Raw genomic sequence first — 21,414 nt, 5'->3', positions numbered from 1 at the left:
GATCCTCTTTAAGCCTTTCGCAGCAATCCTTGTGTTGCTGCAGCCATCAGTATTTTCTGTCTGTGGCAAGTAATTTTCCTGATTGAATTCAACTTCAGTTTTATTTATCTGCTTCACGTTGCAGATATTTCAATAAATTGAGCATCAGTTATGCATTTTTAAAAGGTGAAGTACATGAATGGAATCTAAATTCTATCAACCTGGTGGTGATTTTTTTCCTTCCCTTTCCTCTTTTTTGCTTCTTTGTCTCAGCACTGTGGTGTTTTGGATTCTGGGGCCTTGTTTGTGAATCTCAGTGGTTGTATTTGATGTCCTGATTCTGTGCTTGTCATCAAGAACAGATGTTCACAAAACAATGGACAGGCTGAATCAGGGAGGTAGGAATAGCCTGTTGCTTTAATTTTCCCATAATGTTGTGGAAAGTACCAGATGGAAATTGTTATATTAATTTTGTAGTAGAATAATTTATTCCGATGAAAAATGTAAAGATGCTAAGTACAAAGTGTGGTAATCCACAAATGGCGATTCTAACTAATGCGTTTGGCTTTTTTAGAAACTCAGTGCAAGACTAACTGCATGTAAATGTTTCTTCACATCTAACGGTTTCTTCACATCTAACGGATTCTTGACACTTCATTTTCAAAATATTTCTGATATGCAGTTTAATATTTCAGGGATAATGAAACTGAGTATGTTTGCACAGTTTTGCTCTAGGTTTACTGATGGACATGAGATGGTGCTCTGATTTTTTTGACCTTAAAACAAGCATAGAGATACCACCATAAACAAAAATTAGAGCGAAAAAGAAACAGCAAAAAAAGATCACTTGAAATGGGAAAAGGAGATGTTAAGCAGTGAGATGATATGGATGAGGAAGCCACCTTACTGTTCTGGTGTGACTAATCTCTTATAATTTGTGTGTGGGTTGCATTGGTATATAGGGACTTAGATGTTAAATAAAACACTTTGTATGAAATGCACATACCTGATGGATTGTCAAGCAGCACACACACACCTTAGAAGAAACTTCTTGTTTTCCTCCCTCCCTCTTGAGGTTGTCCATTAGCCGCATGAGGAAAACCTGTTTGTCCATCAGAATATTTGCAGTGCAATGAGTTTTGTGAATGCTTCTCTCTTCCTCTTGAAGTATTGTCTGTTGTTAATACAATCTTTCTTGTAGGCAGTGGGGGTTATGAAATCTTTATTGGTGGGGAGATGATTTTTGGAGCATGTTAGTAAACTCTTGGTTTTCATCCTGGCAGGAGGGCATGGTATAGATTTTGGAATAGAATGGTCTTTGCACAGTTGTATGTAACTTCTGTACCTGCTACTTTCAGGTGTTTCAGGGACACCTAGACTGCTTGGCGGTATCAACCATTCAAGCCCTCACAGCAGTAATGCTCAAGTCTCCAGCTGCTAAGGTAACGGTACATATGCAGAGGTCTACCTGCAATAGACCTCCTGATGTTGTCTCCAGTTAGCATTTTTATTGAAAAATTCTTGATAAGGACTCTTGCTAATTAAGATGAGCAACTTGTGTCTGCTAATTTCTGCCAGATAGGAGCAGCTGATTGGCATCCCTTATCTTTTTATTTGTTTCTAATGGCTGGATTCTGAGATATCTTGATATCAAAACTGGAAAAATGGAGCACTAATGGTATTTGGAGCTTTTGTAAAGGGAGTACATCATTACTTGTCCCATGAATATCTGGGATAGAATTAATGAGTATTTGCAGAATATAGCTTCAGGCAGGAGTACGTGTCGTAGCTTTATCGTGTCTTTAATCCAGGACCATACTGCTGTCTAAATGGTGGTCTTGCCATTACCCTGCCTTTCCTTTGTAGTTACTCTTGTGGTTTGATAAATAGATAGGCAATGGTTAGTTTGTGAATCTGACTGGAAGCTGAGGCTGCAGAGAAGTGGATTTATTTTTAGATTGCTTAGTCTGTTAGATTCACCTTGTTGAATGGTTCTTGGCACAGGGAAAGGGGTATGACTGTACAGTGCAGGCCAAAGTAAGAGTAGAAATCACCTGATTTGGTTGCTACTTGCAGTACAGTCTGAGTGAGAAATGACAAGGTAGTAAATTAGGCTCCTCCAAAGCGTAACTCAGAGTACTCATATCTCCACTGTCTCTGGGAAGCCTGAGAAAAGTTGTATGGTGGGGTTGGGAACTGACTGTCATTCACAAAGGTCAGTAAACTTTTCACCTGTGCTTCCACTGCAGCATATATTTTTTTCTTTGCATATTTGCTTAAGCAATTGTATCGTTTCTGCCGGCAGACTCATCCATCTGTTTTAATTTCAGTGTAGAATACAGTGGGGAGAAGAATATGCATTTTGTAGTATGATGTGTTTTCTGTTTACTAAGTAAAAAAAAAAAAAAAAAAAAAAGGGTACTACATTTTGGATTTTGCAGCTTGATTTATTTTTTCCTTCACGTAAAAGTGATTCATTTTTCACAAAAACTTTCCTGGAATACTTTTCTAATTTTTGAAGTGTTTAGGATGGGTGACTTTTAATCAAGCTGGTCTAGGAAAATCTTTCACCCCAAAAATATCTGGATACTTAAAATTCTCAACATAACCACTCCATTTCATGCTGTAGTTTGTGTTTAAAAAATAAGGCTATTGGTATTTTGTGATAGACTTAACATTTTGAGTATACCAAAGCAATTATATTTTTGTATAGGTAATTACTAAAATGTAATTTTGATCTTTTATTTTTCTGCATGCTGCAGTGAAATCCTTCTTACTTGCAGCATGCTAGGTATAGTAAAATGGGCTTATTAACAGAAGGATTTCTAGCCTGTAAAATATTATTCTTGCATCCTAATAATTTTGTATCTAATATTGTGTTAAATTAAACTTGTTGCAGTAGAAGAACAATTTGTGTCCCTTTCATTTTTTATTGAGACTTGGATTTTTATCCTCAGGAGGTCTTCAAGGAGAGAATTGGTTATGCACATATATATGAGGTACTAAAATCGCTGGGTCAACCCTCACGGGAATTACTAGAAGAACTCATGAATATGGTGAGATATGCTTTCTTAGAATGCTGTCTAAAATGCTTATGTCTCTTCAGCAGTACTTCTATTTTTATTGTATTTCATATCTGATTTTTCTGCTGTTTTTCAGGCTGTTGAAGGTGACCACATGGCTGTTGGGATATTAGGCATTAGTAATGTCCAGCCATTATTGCTGCTTATCCAGTGGCTTCCAGAGCTAGAGTCACATGACCTGCAGATTTTCATCTCAAATTGGTTGAGGCAGATCTGCTGTATTAACAGACAGAGTCGTGCCACATGTGTCAATGCAAACATGGTCATCCGTATCATTGAGACATTAAATTCCCATTCTGCACTCCACTGTACTTGTGCAGAGAACCTGATTGCCCTTCTGGGCTCTTTGGGGAGCCAGTCAATGGGATCAGAAGAATTGCTTCAGCTAATACGGCTCCTGAGGACTGAGGAAGCAAGGCGGGCTCACCCTTATGTTGTTCCAGTGATGCGAGCCATTCTGGCAATGGCCCGGAAGCAAGGCATGGCAAGTGCCTTGCAGTATTTCAACTTGTATCACAGTATGGCAGGAATTGCAGTTCCATCAATTCAGAAGTGGCCGGGATCTGCGTTTTCTTTCAGTGCTTGGCTCTGCCTTGACCAGGACCAGGTGGACCCTAGCACAACTAGCAAAAACGGCAAGCGGAAGCAACTCTATAGGTATGGTTACCGTAATGACTTCAGCAGCATAAATCTAGGTCATCTGTTCCCTGTGGCACATGGCACCCTATTACATGCCGTACTTATTCTCTTCTTCATAGTATGCAGTATATAGCATTTAGTTTGGTTAGTTTGTGAAAGGGAGCAATATCATCTGTCACCACAGCCAGGCCGTGTTAAGAAATAAGCATGTAGTTTCTCAATTACACTGCTTTCTTATCTGTAGTTCTTGTCTGCAGTTTCATTATCCACAACTCTGAATCATGTTTTTAAGGTACATAGCTTAGAAACAACAGCAACAACAAAACACCCCCAAATGGTCTTCCACCTGTTTTCTACAAAGACAGTGGAATCTGTGTTTCATATGAGAGAGCAACGAAAAGGGCACCTTCATCAGTTTAAATAGTAGACATTGGCATGGTTTGTTCTTGATAGTTTATATAAGTGTGGGTTAACTATCTGGGTACAAATGTTCAATAGGAACGTCAGGAGTATTTATATAGCAGAGCCCTGATGAAGGGTGCCACCTGATGAACTGTCATAACACTGTTTCCAATTTGTCAGTGTGTGCCACTGAAGATCTTAAATAGACTGTGGTCCTAGAAAACCATGGTGGAATTACACTACGAAGTTTAAAAAAAATAAAAATTAAGTCTACTTACAGCTTTTTTTCTATGTGATGCTGCTATACCAATAACTGGCTGTTTGTATATCATTTTATGTACAATTTTGAAGAAATTATGCCAGATATTTCAAGCTGTGTATAATTTCAGTACAGAATCTGTAGCTTCATTATAGGGCAATATTGATGTGTTTTTGTTATAGGGCACTGATGTTGTCAGTAATGAACTTACATATTCTGTATTGAAATTAATACAAAGAAATATTTAAAATTCCAGTGTCAGCTTAAAATGCTAAACACACAATTGAATTAAAATCATTAAAAATTTATTTAACTGCTAAATTTTATGGTGTTTAGTTGTAAGACAGCTTACATCTGCTGAGACTCTCTATAATATTCATGACACTTTTGTGTTTTATATTGATAGATATCTGACAGTACTGTAAATAATGCCTTTGCCTGGAATTACAGGCTTTGATAGCACTTCACAATTTATATTTTTCATATTCAAGCACTTAAAAAAATAAAGATTTCTCAAGACAAGCCTATGCTTGCAGGGCTTGTTTATAGATAGCTGCTGACAGCTGATCTTCATTATACTGAGTGAAATAAGGTATATAACAATGACTACACTTATTTTGCATTAAGGTTCTTGCTGATAGATAATCACGTGTTAAGAAAAAATAAATCCTTAAACAACACTTCCCTTCCTTGTAGTTCTGTGTCTTGTTCTTTGGAACAAAAGTGATAACTAGTCAAATAGTAAATAAGTGAGCAGCGACAAACAGCTTGAGTTGCTTCTCTCCTAATGAAAATACTGTTAGGCGACTTACAATAGGTTTGATGAAGTAAGTCCTTGACTGTGTGTTTTGTTGTCTTTCTATAGCTTTTTTACGGGAAGTGGTATGGGTTTTGAAGCCTTTATTACGTGCTCTGGGGTATTGGTGGTTGCAGTTTGCACAAAGAGGGAATATACGACAGTGATGCTTCCAGACCACTGTTTTTTTGACTCACTCTGGGTAAGATTTGATACTGAAAAACACTGTTTAGGACAGTACTGTTAGCTCAGAAGTCACAAGTTTGTGGGTTTTTTGGTGGTTTTATAAAAGGTCTATAAGGTCTATTTTTATCATACTTAGTTTTGATCTTATGCAAATAATTAAACTCAAATAATACAAGCACTTTCCACATATATTAGTGGTTGATTAAAAAAATTATGACTATATCGTTATGACCATTGTTATTGATAAGCTGATGATTAGCATTGTTTTTTATAGAGGTGTGGGTTTTTTTTTAGTGGAGTTTTTTTAACGTGCAGATTTTTTATATTGAATTAAAACAAGCATATTGGCTGTGGTGCTGAGTGCACACTACTGTGTTTAAGCCTTGTCCTTTTCTATTCCCATATTTAAGGACTGACGTGCATTATCATGTAAGAGCTATACCTCTTTTCTTCCAAAAACCTGTTAAAAAGTAAACTACTCGAAAATGGAAGCAGTTGACAGCTGGTGTTATCTTCTTGTTTATACTTTGGATTTATTTTCCAAAGCAGTTTCTTAAATGGTTTCCTCACCAGATTAGTAGAGATGAAGTTAAATAGTTCTGTACAGTCACTTCTGTGATTCTGTCATTTTCATGCAGTACTTTTTAATAATGTTTTAATTATTTTATTAACCAGCACAACATAACTATTGTTCACATGCCTGGAAAGAGGCCCTTTGGTCAGAGCCTTGTATACATCTATGTCAATGGACAGCAGAAGATCTCTGCTCCACTTCGATTCCCTGCCATGAATGAGGTAAGTTCACCTTCTGTGTCATTCTCCTGTCCTGATGAACTCTCATAGAAGAATGAGAACATAATTGGCCTCTTTTTAATATGGAATTTGAGTAAGAGTTTATGATAGCTTAGCGTATTGCTAATAAGTTTATGTTCAACTTTGGTCAGTGTCCGGAATATCAAATTGGTGAATATGTATAACTAACCAATAAGTAATGCTTGTGTAGTCATCTCAGTTTAAAAACAAAACTAAAAAAGAATTTACCTTGGTTAGATGGGGGGGGGAGCAGGGGTGTTGTCAGACATACTGACATAATTTATGATGAATAGTCACCTCTGCAAGTAGGATTAGTGTGGTAGTGCTCACTGAGAAATATTCTCTTTTTTCCATCAGTCACTCATTTGTATTTTCTGTGTGTCCCCATAATATAGGCTAGTCTTGTACCTGCTTTGTTAGCTGGATAAGCAGCGTGCATGCAGCTAATCTAACTTAAAATTTTAAAATGTGTATACATTTAACCTGAAAACACACTAGCCATCAAAATGAGTACATAGCGTGTTCAATTTTCTTTGAAAGCATTGTCCATTCTTTGTGTGGAACAAATCATTTTTAAACTGGGGTACAATACTGACCATTCTTCTACTTCTTCTAAGTCCTCATTTGATATTTAAGTATTGTGAGAAATTTTAGTAAACATTTAAATTGGACATAGTCATGGTAAAATCAGTACAACACTAAAGAATGACAAGTAAATGTTATTTCTATTGCAAGATAAAACTCTGGATTTTGTCTCAGTTGTAGAATAAGCACTATAAGTAAGGTAGCTAAATGTTAGGCAGGTAAGCCTCCCCATGAGAGCATCTCTTTGAGTGGAGTAACTGGTACGAGAAGAATACAGTAGCACATATGCTGGGGCTAGTATTTTCAAATATAATCCAGAAGAATATATCCAAAGAATACATCCAAATATAATCCAGAAGAGGAATGTCTACCAGGGTATCTTACCAGGGTGCCATCCTTCCTGGCTCTGCTCCTGCCAGCTTTTTTTGTCACGCAACAGCTGAGGTTACCAAATTTGCTTTTGATTGTAGAAGGGGCATTCTGCTGTTATGGAGAGTGCATGCTCTTCTTCTACTGTGCTGGATTACTGATTCTCCAGGAAATGCCAGAACTTGCTACGCTTGATATAATTTATTTAGTTCAGGTTTGCCAGAGAGAGTCTTCAGATTTGCTTTGTAAACTGTTGGGGTAGGGGGGAGAAGGAGCTTAGATTTACAGTGTCTCTTTTTTTTTTTTTTTTTCCATGCTTGACTCTCCAGCCTTTTACTACTTGCTGCATTGGTTCAGCTGGCCAAAGAACAACAACTCCTCCTCCATCTCAGATACCAGACCCACCTTTTTCCTCCCCTATCATGCCCCATCGTACGTCACTTGGGGGCATTCTGTCTCCAGGAAGTTGGGGTGGAATGCTTGCAAAACCGGAGCTCATCACCAAGATGATCTCAGCAGGGACTCAGGATAGTGAATGGGGATGTCCAACATCTTTGGAGGGACACCTTGGATCAGTTATCATCTTTCATGAAGCACTGCAACCCCCTCAGGTGAAAGCATTGTATTTAGCAGGTAAGCGGTGATTGTACTCGTTTTAGTGGAACAAAATCGGTGAGTTATGGAAGTATCACACTGAGCTTTGCTCTATACATACACATAATGATGAAGTGAAAATCCAGAACAGTTGCAGAGCTAACCTAAACGGGTTATCGAAGAGGGACTTACAACATATAAGCTCAAAACGGAATTCTAAGTATTTTTAGTTTTATTTGAAATGTTAGGTTTACTGAAGCTCATCTATTTATATGTACAGACCTGCCAAAATTAAAAATTTTATGTAATATGTTCACTGTTAAGTTCTTAATATTCCTACTATTTGCCTACATGTGTGTTTACAGTTGAGACTCTTTAAAGTATTGCTGCTGTTAAACCATTGAGGTGATATATTGCTTGAGGATTTTTTCCACAAAAATCAATCTATTTAGGGGTGATTTAAAATATATATTCTGGTAAGCTATGTCTTACAGTGTAAGGTGTTAAGGTAATAAGTTCCATAATGACCCGCAGAGATAAGCATGGAAGTACTTGCATTTAAATGAAATATTTTCTGTTACTAAACAAAGCCGTTTTGAAGATTACTCACTGTTCGGTCATTTGGGCTTGATGACAAATGGATTGGTGGCAAGTGTGAGACAGGTGTTTTTAAAGACAGAAACATAGCTGTTTGTACAAAATAAAATCTCTTTATATAGCATTTTATTTAGCATTTCATCAAGAACATGTATTTCATTTTAAGCAGACTGTATTGAATGAATGACTTAGGTCATAAGATTACTTCAAAGAATGTTTCAAGTATGTAAGTATGTTTTGGGTGTCCAGCCAAAGGTTACAACAAAGAATAGTAGTATAAAAATTGTGTAAATCAACATTAATATCCAGTGGACTCTTAAAAATGAAAACTAATAATTATGTACATATATTTTATAGGTCCAAACTGCTTAACTCCATGGAAATCTCAAGAGTCTGAAGTAGCAGACCTCCCCAGTAAGGTGTTGCTTCATTACACACCAAAGGTATGAAATGATAGGTAATTTTACTTTGTTTACATAATCTGCAGTAATTTCAAAACTTGTTCTAGATGTTCCTTTTTGTTTTGCTATCGCTGTTTCATTAGAACAAGTGAATATATCATTTTTATGCTGTGGTTAAGGAAAGATGCAGAGCAGTGAGAGCTTTCTTAAACTGTTGTCTCATGCAGGGGTAAAAGGTGTTATCCTTGTTTGGCAAAAGGACAAAATTATCTTGTGCAATTGTGAATGTCACATCTAAGATAACATAAATTATATTCCAGGGGTCCTAAGTTGTTTAAATACTTTACTATCAACACAGTGGCACAAACTTTCTGAAACATATTATACATAACTTAGAAACCTTATTTGATGTTGAAGCATCTGTAACTTGTTTCCTAAATAATACTGTAGCCTTTTAATTTGTTTAACAGGCGTGCAGAAATCCAATTTGTCTTGACCTGTCTGCTAATCTCTTACATGGAAGACTAACTGGAAACAAAGTAGTGAACTGGGACATCAAGGTAAATGCATACTGAGCCCGCAAAGCCTGATGTAAACGTGATGTTAGGTGAACATGTATGGCTACTTTTTGGAATGCTGGAAGTTACTGTCATAATGTCAATGACATTTAACTGATACAGATAGGTTTTGTAATGACAATTAATAGGCTAATGCTGTAGCTGGAGTAGTGTTGCATTACCTTTAATGAGAATTTACAAGGGTTGCTGCTCTTAATGTTGTAGATAATACATTAAGAAATGTTGTGGTAGCTGACTCAAATCTTCATGGTCTGTTCAGTGCATGTTGTGTATTGAAAGAAGAAATCAAGGGTGATATTAAAATATTAAAATAATCAGCTAGTGTTTAAAGAGAATTTCATCCAGTTATCTTAATTACTTTTAGTTTGGGATTGGCAGGACTATACGATTTCACAGTATAAAAGAGTTTCTTCAAAGTAAATACTAAAGATTCATTGAAGAGTTCTACTTTATTTTGTCTCTGCTATATAATAATTTTCCAATTTTTTTTCCTCGTTGGTGGATACATTTGGGTTATCTGATTCTTATGGGCCATATGAATCATCTTTGTTTAACTTTTGCCAGCATTTATATTAACGGTACTGCTGTTTCTTTAGTATTGGTGCTTAAAATTTTACATTTTCTGGCTAAATCAGTTTCTAGTCTCTTGCTCAAACATTCTATTATAGCAAAACTGTCCTATCTGTGTTTTTTCTTTTTGTTCTCTTCCTTCTTACCCAACACTTAGGGAGTCCATATGTTCTTCTGGTTGATCAGCTCTTTTCTAAGACTGACAGTTCAGGTCTGACTTTATACTATAGACTTGAAACTCACTGTGAAGTGCACCCCAGCTTAATGAATATTTTCCTCTACTTGTTTGCTTATTAGTTCCCTAATCATTAGCACATATTAACATCAAAAATTAAAGTCAAGCTTCTCACTGTGTATGAGAAAGTCAACTAATTTGCAGCAAAGTAGCTTGGTCTAGAAACATTGACATGATAAAAGGTATTTTAATTTAGATGGAATGTATCCAATTCTGTTCTGTAGATGATCTTTTCTTACAAGAAAAGAAAAGGTAAATGAAGGTAAATGTATGAATGCTGTGCATATGCTCTAACTTGTGAAGATTAATGTTAAGAAAATTCAAATATGCTTGCTAGTTAAGCTAGTTAACTTTCTATGGTATGAATACTTTGAAAAAAATGCAGTTTGTTGTCCTTATCCCCAGTAGTGGGAAGAGGGGTGGGTGAGGGTGGTTTATATCTCTAGCTTTGTGGGAAAGCATATTGAAAGTACAAGTCTTAAAAAAATAGTTGGACTTCATTAACAAACACGATGGGATTTGGCACCCTCTTGAGGAGGGATAAAATGTGACACTGATCAGGAGGAGCTCATAAGGAGATAGTTACAGCCTGAAAGGAGTTAAAGCTACTGCTGGCTTTAGGTTCAAATAAATTTTGTTTTTTTCAACTTTCAAAAATGTGGTGGTTCTTGTTTTGCCCAGCTAACTAGAAAGCTTCATCCATGAGATAAATTTTGCAGATTTAAAAATCTTTCTTATTTCCTGTTCAATTATCATTAAATTCACCTTAATAAACATGAGGATACCTGGACTGGGAAAGGAACATCATAAAGACACATGTAATAGAGTAACAATTGAAAAACTGGAACATGATGGAGGCAAAAAGAATGGTTTTCTCCACTTCTCTCCAATATTTCCGGGAAGGGAGAGTAATATCTTGCATTAATAGACTGACTTACAGAACGTCGTTTTTATTTGGCTTTTAAAACTTTTAGGTCACAGTAGTTTTCATTGGACTAAGCTGGGCAGGTGAACAGGTATCTCTGGCTAGCTTTCTGGTTACTATCTGAGACCCAGATTTTTTTTAAGTGACATTTGGAATCACTTCTAGGAATCTTGTGATTTGAATATGTTATACCTTACCAGAGGGAGTTTTGTTTGAAGTGTTGTGCTACCCCTGTTTGAGAGGAATGGAAATAAAATGTATCTTAGGAGACTTGAATTCTAAAAAGGGGGATTAGAATTGAGGTTTATGTAAAGTTACTTTAAAAAATCAAACTCGATTTTTTTTAATTGTCTGAAGTTGAAATCTTGCAGGAATAGGATTAAAACACAGATACATGGTTTCCTTTCTGCTTGCTGAAAGTAACTTAGGTAACAGAAAAATATGTTTCTCTCTGTTTTTCAAATATGTTTAATAGAAGATTGTGTCCAATAGTTGTATCATTCGGGTTCCCACGTTGTTTAGTTGAGGGGAGGTGGAAGGAAATGCAAAAATACACTTTCAGAGCAAGAACAAGCATGTGTAACTACAATGCCTAGAACTACAGCAATTCTCTTGTTAAATTCAGTATTTTATACCAGTTTCAAAGTGACATGAAACTCTGATTTGTGAGTTCATAAGGTTCCTTGCATGTAGAGTGAATTTTGGTTATGTAGTTCAGAGGATGTTATTTATAGTGACCTTTTTCTCCCATTTCTCTTGATTTAGGATATGATCAACTGCATTGGTGGAATAAATGTGCTGTTTCCATTGCTGGAGCAGATCAGTTTCCTTGGTGGACAAGTGCCCGAGAAGTCTGAAGGGGAAACTCTACCAGCTCCAGAAGTAGTGACTCCTGTAGAGGGCGACTGGGTGGTATTGGCATCCACAAAGGCATCAGGTAGAAAACTACAGTTGAGATGAAATTGTTCTTAAGCTTGATTTTAATTAAAAATCTTCCTGTGAATGACAGCCATTCTATTACATGCTGGTTTTTCAAAGTAGCAATGTAAAGCTGACAGACTGTTCCTGTTTCTTATATGATATGGTTACTGAATGCCAGCAGTTCAGCACTATATAAAATTAACCTAATAATGTATTGCAAATATAAATGTATTTGATAGCATTACTTTTCTTTTAATGATTTACTCTTATATTAGTGACAAAATATGCAGTTATTTTCATTTCTAGTCTGAAAAATTGGTTCTTATTATTTTGAGAAATCATTTTTTATGTAAAACCTGCTAATATCAATAGGAGGAGCTTTCCTGCAACATGAACGCTGGGTCAGGCAGCCACACAAAAACTTTGCAGTATCAGAACAGTGCTGTGTAGACTTCAGTTAAACTTTCATTTTCTTAGGAAAATGTCCACAGAGACAAATCAAGAAAACTAAAAGGAAGCTTTAACGACAGATTTAAAACAAAAGAAAAAAAAATCCTTTACTAATATAGAATGGAAATGAACTTTTGTCAGAAAACCCTGGAAACCAAGGTTTGCAAGGGGGGAAACAACATTTTTGTTTTGAATTTGAAATGGTGGAATAAATATCCATACCAGTATATTCCCCCCCCAATTTTGATATATGTCTAGAAAGTGTGACTTTGCAACTACAGAGGAAGAATAACTGCAGCATATGCAAAAGTCTGTAACTGAAAGGAGAGAAGTCTGTTTGTCTCTGCTACAGCCAGATAGATGAAGCAACTGGGTCACTTTGTTCTGGAGGGGCAAGAAAAGACTGATTCTTCATTGGAAAAAAGTCTAAAGACAGCCTACAGCTATGGAAATAATGCATCAGGAGTTAGGAAGTTCAGGAAATAGTGACGAATGTAAACACTTCATCTTACTTTTCCCCCACTGTCCAACAATCAACCATGAGGCTTTTGCTACTGTTCTGTTTTGCAGAAGCACGGCTGGAGAAGAATGTTGTTGCAACTTTCATATTGGTGATAAAACACTTTATTCAGAGGCATCATGTTAATCAAGAAAATATGATTCACTCCCATGGAGTTGCCACCCTAGGAGCCTTGTTACAGAAGGTGAGCAAGTCTGAGAAACAACCCGTAGTAATGAGTGTTATGAATGAAGTCCTGATTACTTTGAAACATTCTTAATTTGTACAGGGTGCAGGGCTTCTCTCAAACATTTACTTAATCTATGCTCTTCTTTCTCATATTTCTGAAACCAAGAAGATATAAGGAGTTGATCTTGGTCTACAAAGTGAAACATGGTGTTTTGTCTTTATTTCCTGTTCTGCTTTTTTTGGTTATAGATACTGTATTGTATGTTTTTTTTCAAACTAGACTGGTTTGCATGTATTTTATTGCTTTAATAAATGCAGACTTTCTATAGAAGAGAAAATCTTCATTTTTAAAAAAATAAAAAATAAAAAAAATATATCTTAAGAAACTCTTCATTTTCTGAGTATTAAAACATGGTGTTATTTTGAAAGGTGCCAAGCAACTTAATGGATGTGAACGTACTGATGGCTGTACAGCTGTTGATAGAGCAAGTCTCAGTAGAAAAGAACATGCAGCTTTTGCAACAGATGTATCAATACTTACTTTTTGACTTCAGCATCTGGAACAGTGGGGACTTCCCCTTCAGAATTGGTGAGCTCTTGGACTTGGGTAACTGCACAAAGACACAGAACTTCTCACTTGACATAAATTTTTATCCAGGTTCTAACAGGAAGCTTTATATTGTAGGGCATATACAATATCTTTCTACAATCATCAAAGACAGCAGAAGGCTCTTCAGAAAGAAGTATGGAGTACAATTTCTTCTAGACACACTCAGGGTTTATTATGGGTATGAGTTTTACCTCTTCTAACTCCTCCTCCTTTGTTGTGTGTAGCTGTTGTGTCATGTCCATGTCTTTGACCCTATGCCCCCGCTTGTCCTAGTGAGAAAAGAAAGCTACAGTCTGGCTTTTAGTTGTTCATTTCATTTTCAAAATTGCATTAATGTTTTTCTGCTTTACTTATTACTAATCCTTGACTTTTATGATGGGATTATATAAAATTTATGCCAATGATACTGGAAATGGCTTGGAAAAATAATTAAAATTATTAAATTAAAGGACTTGTTATCAACAATGCAAATTAAGTCGTAGATGATAGCCTTTATGAAAAGAGAGGATGTCCATTGTTTTAAGACACTTGGTTCTTTTATATACTTGTAGCATTTGAAGTAGATTTTTATTTTTAGGAATTTGGAAATTTAGATTTCAATCTTGGTGATAGACTTGCAACAATTTATATCTGCTTATGAATATAATTATGTAATTGGGGAAGATTGGCTAGAGGGTGCGAGGTAGGAAGCTGAAGACCTGACCTGTATTCAGATCAGAAGTCTACATTTCAGGGCTTTTTTATAGGCTTGGTAAGACTCATCTGCTATTACTTACTGCTGCTCAGTTGCCTTACTTCAGTAGAAACAGCTTGTGCCGTAATATCAAGGTACATGAAAAATTCCAAACCAGCACAACCAAATAGCTATTACTGAATCATGGAGCACTTGCTTGAGTTGCTTTTCTTGTCTGTTGGTGTGTAGGAGTGGCTGTAAAGACAGTGATTTGGCTCCTGATGACCTGAGAACAATACGGACATCCCTGTATGGACTGATCAAATATTTCCTAAGCAAAGGTGGAACACATGAAGAAATACAGAGCATCATAGGATACATAGCTGCCACCAGTGAAGAGGAACAGGTATCCAGTATGACATAAATTAGTACTTTAAACTCTAAGTGATTTGGTTTTGTTTAATGGTGTTTAGGAGTTGGTCTCAGTGATCCTTGTGGACCTCTTCCAACTTGGGATATTCTGTACTGTTCTGTTTAGAAATGTTATATTTTTTGTGTTTAAAAAGTAGGGGCAAGACCACAAGCATAGTGTTACTTGGTATATGGTTATGTTTAGATGTAGCTGAGGCAGGCTATATATAGACACACACTAGAATCTTGACAAGAGTGCTCTACAGGTGAGGGGCAGAAAAGCACATGATGTGTAATACTGCCATTAGAAAAATTCTCTTAGGTTACAAAACCAAATGAATTGGACTTTAACGGATCAGTTGTTGTAGTGATATGGATTGCTATTTTGTAGATATTATCAGTAGTTGAATTTGCTTTGTAGTTCTGATTGCAGTTTGATAAAGTGTTCTGTATATACAGAAAAGTCCAAAAACAACCCTAATTTTAAATGTGGTAACAATGAGCAGACAAAAGGTACGTTGTATAACAAGTGAAGGGTGAAATTTAAAAGCTGGGAAAATTTCCCCCAAGCACAGGATGAAGTCTGCATGAATTGTGGATTAATTCAATGGTCTTAATTTTGCAGCTCTGTGGAATTCTGGATATTCTCTTCAGCCTACTTCATTCCAGCCCAACCCCAGACCAGCTTTTTTTACTGCTTTTTGAACCAGGAAATGCTGATATTCTTTATGCTTTGTTACTGCATCAAAGATACTCTGACCGGCTTAGAGAACTTGTGTTCAAGGTAATAAATTGAATGATATGTTCATAAATTAATCAATGGGACATGAATCTGTATTTTCCAATGGTCTGGCTGCAGAAATGCATGCACCTGGAAAGATGCTAGTTATTCAAGTTTAATTCTTTCTTCTGGTAAGTTAGCTAGATATTATTGCTTACTGCCATAGTCACAATGGAATTAGTGTTCTCTTGATGTCAAGCGTAAGAAGTTTAAAAATTAGTCTGTGCTGTTTGAGTTTGTTTTTAAAATTTATTTTGTAAGCTATGGAAAAGCATATTATGTCATTCACAATTAAGTTCAAGAGGTCTGGATGTTCCCTTCTGTTTATATTGCATTTGTGTGTGCTTTTTCATGCAGATTGTGGAAGAGATGCTGAAATGTACTAAAGTTTATGAACGCAGTAAGCACCGTATGAGACTCAGAGAAGTGGGATACTCTGGACTGGGACTCCTTCTGAATGAATCACCAGTTCCTGTTTCTCTCATAAAAAACCTTCTTAACCAAGTTCTGTATGCAGGTAATTGGGAAGTGTTATGTCTACTATTAGTAAGCTCCTGTTGCTCAGAGGCGAACATGTTTGGTTTTTGCTAAGGAAGGAGAGCTGTTATCTTACAGATCTGTTGTATTTGCAGTCCACAATAGCCTCAGTTGTTTTCTTAGTTTCCTGAAGTTTACATCCAGGGATAGTAAAGGAAACAGAGGTGACCTCCAAAGCTATTTTTAACAGTTAGCTCTTACGTTCACTTGCATGGTATAGTTTGATATACATATATTCTTCTCTCTCCCCTACAGATCCTGTTGTGAATTGTAAAGATCTCATAGCTGTAGTGCATCTGGCACATAAATCAGATATAAACATGAGAGTGGTCATCTGTAGAAAGGTTAGTTGTCATCTTTAAAAGTGGAATACTGTTAAGTTCATAAGTTGTATAGTGTGGTATTTTATTTATTTGGATGTGATGGCTGTATTGTTTGCTGCTGTCGCTGCTTTCTTTAGCAATAATTTATGATGTTAGGAATGAAGCCAGTCTGTCACTTGGTGTTGAACTTAGTGTATTCAAATCCTTTAAAAAAACAACTTTTTTTTTTGAAAAAGGAAGCAAACCACAAAGCCTCTGTAAAGATTCTCAAATAGCATGTTTTTATGGTTTAGAGGTATTGGATTGCTTGAATTACTGAGTTTTCTCAAAGGATGCATAAGATCACAAACAGTTTTTTTTTGTATTCCTAATGTGTTACTTTTGATAGAACGTATGGTTCAAAAGAGCAGTTGTGGGTGCAGGGAAGAGGAGTGAAAAAGCACTAACTCTTTACTTAACTGAGCTCTCTGGCTTGTGTCACTGAAATTAGCAGTACTGAATGTAGCTGTGAGGCACTGTATTGTCTGCCAAAGTTTCTCAAAGTATGCCAAATTTACGCTATCAGTAAGCTATTAATATTGTAGTTTATCGTAGTTTTCTTCATTGTTGTCTAATAGTTTCTAATCAAGCATATTTCACATGCTAGTTTTATTTTATTTGTTTTGTAGACTAGTGGCTGCATACAGCTATTTGTTGTGATAACTGCCTTTTCCAGGAACTACTGCAGAAGAGTGACTGAAATATGAAGACTTACTGATATGCCTTGATAGTTTTTTTTCCTCTCATTCCTGAGATATTTTTTAAAAATATATACATTTCTAGTGAGAATAGTGATTTATTTGTTTATTTGGTGGCACTTATGCTTTCTGTTAACTGATTGTGGTTCTTTTACAAGATCCTAAAAAGGCAAAATAAGTTACAAGCTTTTAAAATGTCTAATCTAAAAGATGCTTGAAACTGCATTCATCCTAAAATAACGTGTGGGTATGGAATATCTTCTTCTATCCTTAGGTTTTGCACCTTTTACATTCCCAATTGGATGCAGCACAACAGATTTCTCAGCAGCTAGGCTGGCAGGATACTTTGGTTAGACTGTTCCTGAAAGAAAACTCTGAGGTCCGGATTGGCTTTAGAGAGAACAGGGCTGATTCCTCAAGGGAGGAGGAAAGAAAGCCTCCTGCTGAAGGTCTTCAGAGACATCATGCTGATAAGATGGAGGGAGATAAAGCTGGTAGCTTTGCATCTGTTAATGGTTTGTTTGATCAGTGGAGTTTAGAAGACGACAAATCTTTGGATGTCCCAGCTCATTTCTCTGCTATGCCTCTGGAAGATGCATCCACAGGAGAGATGTCTTTTAGGTCAGAGGACCAAGAAGAATTGTGGCACAGTAATCCTTCACATCTGAGTTTAGATCTGTCCAGTGTTGACTCTTATGAACTGGCTGACGGGAATCAGATGACAGATAGCCTGTCCAGCACACCGTCGCCTATAGAGAGCACAAAACCATTTTCTGGACAGTCTGACAAAGATCTGGGTGTCATAAATGATGTGGGCTTCAGTGCTGATCTATCCTTATTTGAAAACCAAGGAGTAAGTAATTCTTTCCCTGTGTGGTTAACTTCTCAACATGTCTGCAATTCCTTTTTTAATTGTCTCCTTAATGGGATAATTATTGTCCTCGTTTTTTCCTTTCACCTTCCAAAGGGAAATAGCAATATAGCTCTCTTACAGTGGGTACAGGCATCTTCAATGTAATGTGTCTTTTTGGATTCTCTGGTTGGAATAGCTTGGGCAAGGGGGGAGAAGGGGAATAAAAAACAAACAACAAAAAGCCTTCTTCAATATTTCAACATCCCTTTATCTTCCAAAGGAGAAATGATACAGGCTTGATATGAAAAAATCAAGGGTAGCTAAAATGTAGGTTGAAGTAATGATGCAGAAATCAAGTCGGTATGTATTACAGATTCTGGGAAGCCAGTGCCTCATATATTTGCATTTTCATGTATTTAGTGATTAGTCCTTAGACTGCACAGTTCTCAGAAATGCCAAAACATGCAAGCATAGGGACTGTGGTGAATTTTTTTGGACTAGAAGGGTTGTAAATATTTCTTTTCTTTTGTAGGGAGGTGATAATGAACTGATACAGTTACTTACAGACATCCTACTGTGTATAATGTGGAAAGGCATTGAAAGATCTGATGATGATGCTTGGATTGAGAGAGGACAGGTATTTTCTGCACTGACCAAACTGGGAATATCTAATGAGTTGTTGCGACCATCTGATGAAATAAAACTCAAGTGAGTGTACAGCACAAGGACAGGTTCTGTAACTTTTTTGATGAAAAGGGGAAAAAAGTAAGGGGCTTTATTAAAGCTACGAAGGGGTGGATGTTTCTTATCAAGATACAACTTTCTTTGCTCTATCTTCATATATTGTCAATATATTTTGCTACCTATTTGGCAGTGTAACGTGATTGTAAGGTTTTGAAAATCTGTATCCCAGGCTTCATGCGCTTTTCAAAATCTCTTTTGCATGGTTAGCTTATCAAGAAGACGATAGTTATAGCTGTGGAGTGAGAGATTCAATTAAATACTTAATTGGATTTTTTTAAAGCCACTTATATTTGGAACATGTAATAATTACTCCGGGATTTTGTTTTATATGCAGCCTGTTGGAGAAGATGTTAGAATGGTCAGTCACTGATAACAGAGATTCAAAAGCTCTCCCTACACACGCTGAAAATGCCTTCCGGCTCTTACTAATTGTACAAGATTTCCTGCAGGCAGAGGGACTAGTTAATTCAAACTTGTGGACAGAAAAGGTACAGTAACTGCATAATGGAAATACGGTATATAGGCTGAGATAGTAATTAAAAAGTTGTCAACTTGGATAATGTTATCTCTTCTAGGTGTATGTTTTTAAACTAGATATTAGGGAGTGAGAGCTCATTGTGAAATGAATTAGACTGTTCCTTAATGAGAAAACATTATAAATACTATGGGGAATATTGTTATTGTTGCAAGTTAAATAGGTCTATAGTGGTACTCTTTGTTGAAAATCTAAGTCTTTTCATACTAACAAACATCTGACAGGAGCTAATATAACAATGTCACTTGTAGCCTAAGAAAATTTGGTACCTGTTATCAGAATGTATGACTCAGTGTGTGTCCTGAATAAAACACTATCCAAAACCTTGCTTGCAATTGCAATGTGAGGAATATCACTGCTAGGTTTTTACCCATATTGGAGTTTTACCATGTTTTTGTGCATATATTTGTAAATAGCTCTATTTTACATATCCAGGGAGTCAGAAATATGAATTCTGAGGAAGAAAATGACTAGCAAACACAGGAAGTAATAAGATAAAGAAACTTTGTCTTTTGGCTCTGTTTCCTGTCGTCTTGATGTAAATTTTAGAGATCCATAGTTTGCCTCATTTTTTTGTGTTAGAAGCAATGTTTGTTTTTTTTCTTGTACTTTTTGAGCAGTGTCATTGCTTTTCTATTTTTTTGAGGCTTAAGGCGAGAGAAGTATTATGTGGAAGCCATAATTATGTCATAATAAATCCCTAAAAGGAAAAAAAAAAAAACTTAAAAACTAGTTTACTTTTTTCTAAAAGTGTAATGTTAAGAGTTACCACAACAGAGTAATTGCTAAGCTGTTTTCCACCATGCATGCTTAGAAACAAATACAGCTTAATCACAAAGCTTACATTTGTTTGTTTTTAGAAAGTCTGCCCTAGGTAAAGGTTTTGCTTTTAGTTGTCATCTAGCTTTGTGAAATCTAATTAGGAATGAGATCTGAACTTTGGAGAAATAGAAGTTGTGCTTATTGCCAAGTCTGAATTGAAAATAGAAGTACTCTCATAAGTTACCTTCCACTGTGCCTGGGAAGAATTTAAAGCACTGTAATATTTTAAGCAGGAGAGCTTTCAGCCAGTCACAGAAGCCTTCACATGAGTTTGGGCCTTAACAGAATAGAATGGAATAACAAATATTTGAGTAATTTATTAGGGAATTCATCAAGGTATATTTGTTCTGAACAGACATGTCTAGGTAGTAAAATGTGTCACTTACCTTAGGAATAGCTTCCTTTCATAATAAAGTTTGGATGTCGCCCAATCTACTGACAGAAAGGAGTGCCTCCTAATTTATTTAAGATACTGATAGTTATGCATTCAAGCATTGTACTAAATCAGATACTCATGAAAGAAGCCTTGCTTTCTTTCTCAGTGTACCATACATATTACTGTCGCTGGTAAACTATGTTAGTATTACACTTATATCGCATAAGACAAAACAAAAGAAAGAAATAAAAACTTATAAATACTGAACCATAAATTGCAAGTTGGTATGATATCTGTAGTATTGGTAAGCATGCCTTTTTAGTTGTAGTAATCCTGTTCCTGGAATCTGCAACATTTTCAAAGAATTGGCATTTCCTGCAGTTAAGTTACGGGTAGAAGACAGGCATGTATATGCTGTTTTTGGCCTTACTGGGGAGGTACTTGAGTTAACATATAAGGCTAGCCATATTTTATAGTCATGAATTTTTTCAAATGACTGGTGTAGCTGCAGTCTTCTGGGATTTTATGGTTTTGGGTAAGTTAGAAGTGTGAATTCTTCAGTTCTTTGAAATTACTGTATCTCCAGCTTGAGTATTTGCTGATTATTTCTGACTTGTTTTACTTTATGAAAATCTTCCGCTTTTATAATAGCTCTTGGAGGAGTTAGTGACTCTCATGGATAGCCTGTCAGTCTGGTACTCTGCTGGCCCAGAAGCAACCTGGCTTTCACAGGTGCAAGTCCAGTTACTCCTTGGATTCATTGCACAAGACAACTTACAGGTTTGTTGCAAATTCCTGCAAATGGCAGTGTTTAACATGCTCATTTGGTGTAACTGTTGTGGTTTTGGGGGATCTGCTTATGCCATCGAGTAGACTGATAGCAGTCTTTCATCCTTGTATATGCAAATGTTTTATCAGGTCTTGCCTTTCGCAAGCTTACTC

The 21,414-nt window shown here is 36.2% G+C and overlaps 1 protein-coding gene across 8 annotated transcripts in view; it reads left to right on the top strand.

Annotated features, from left to right (window-relative positions):
- Positions 1–21,414, top strand: part of NBEAL1 (neurobeachin like 1) — an 81,220-nt gene that overhangs the window by 33,679 nt on the left and 26,127 nt on the right. For all 8 annotated transcript variants that reach the window (XR_005820878.1, XM_040560895.1, XM_040560896.1 and 5 more), the window contains 20 exons: positions 1,338–1,421; positions 2,937–3,035; positions 3,139–3,719; positions 5,228–5,360; positions 6,020–6,139; positions 7,441–7,744; positions 8,660–8,745; positions 9,174–9,263; positions 11,777–11,948; positions 12,953–13,086; positions 13,500–13,659; positions 13,756–13,858; positions 14,603–14,759; positions 15,390–15,548; positions 15,903–16,062; positions 16,338–16,426; positions 17,417–17,995; positions 18,528–18,703; positions 19,074–19,227; positions 21,124–21,252. Coding sequence is in view for 7 of the 8 variants with exons in the window: in XM_040560895.1 (XP_040416829.1) it covers positions 1,338–1,421; positions 2,937–3,035; positions 3,139–3,719; positions 5,228–5,360; positions 6,020–6,139; positions 7,441–7,744; positions 8,660–8,745; positions 9,174–9,263; positions 11,777–11,948; positions 12,953–13,086; positions 13,500–13,659; positions 13,756–13,858; positions 14,603–14,759; positions 15,390–15,548; positions 15,903–16,062; positions 16,338–16,426; positions 17,417–17,995; positions 18,528–18,703; positions 19,074–19,227; positions 21,124–21,252 (3,669 nt within the window). In the remaining variant the exon portion in view is untranslated. The remainder of the gene's footprint in view (positions 1–1,337; positions 1,422–2,936; positions 3,036–3,138; positions 3,720–5,227; positions 5,361–6,019; positions 6,140–7,440; positions 7,745–8,659; positions 8,746–9,173; positions 9,264–11,776; positions 11,949–12,952; positions 13,087–13,499; positions 13,660–13,755; positions 13,859–14,602; positions 14,760–15,389; positions 15,549–15,902; positions 16,063–16,337; positions 16,427–17,416; positions 17,996–18,527; positions 18,704–19,073; positions 19,228–21,123; positions 21,253–21,414) is intronic.

This window comes from Cygnus olor, chromosome 6 (assembly GCF_009769625.2).
Source record: "Cygnus olor isolate bCygOlo1 chromosome 6, bCygOlo1.pri.v2, whole genome shotgun sequence".
Taxonomy (NCBI): domain Eukaryota; kingdom Metazoa; phylum Chordata; class Aves; order Anseriformes; family Anatidae; genus Cygnus; species Cygnus olor.
The sequence above is the reverse complement of the archived record's forward strand: the minus strand, read 5'-3'. Positions and strand labels throughout refer to the sequence as shown.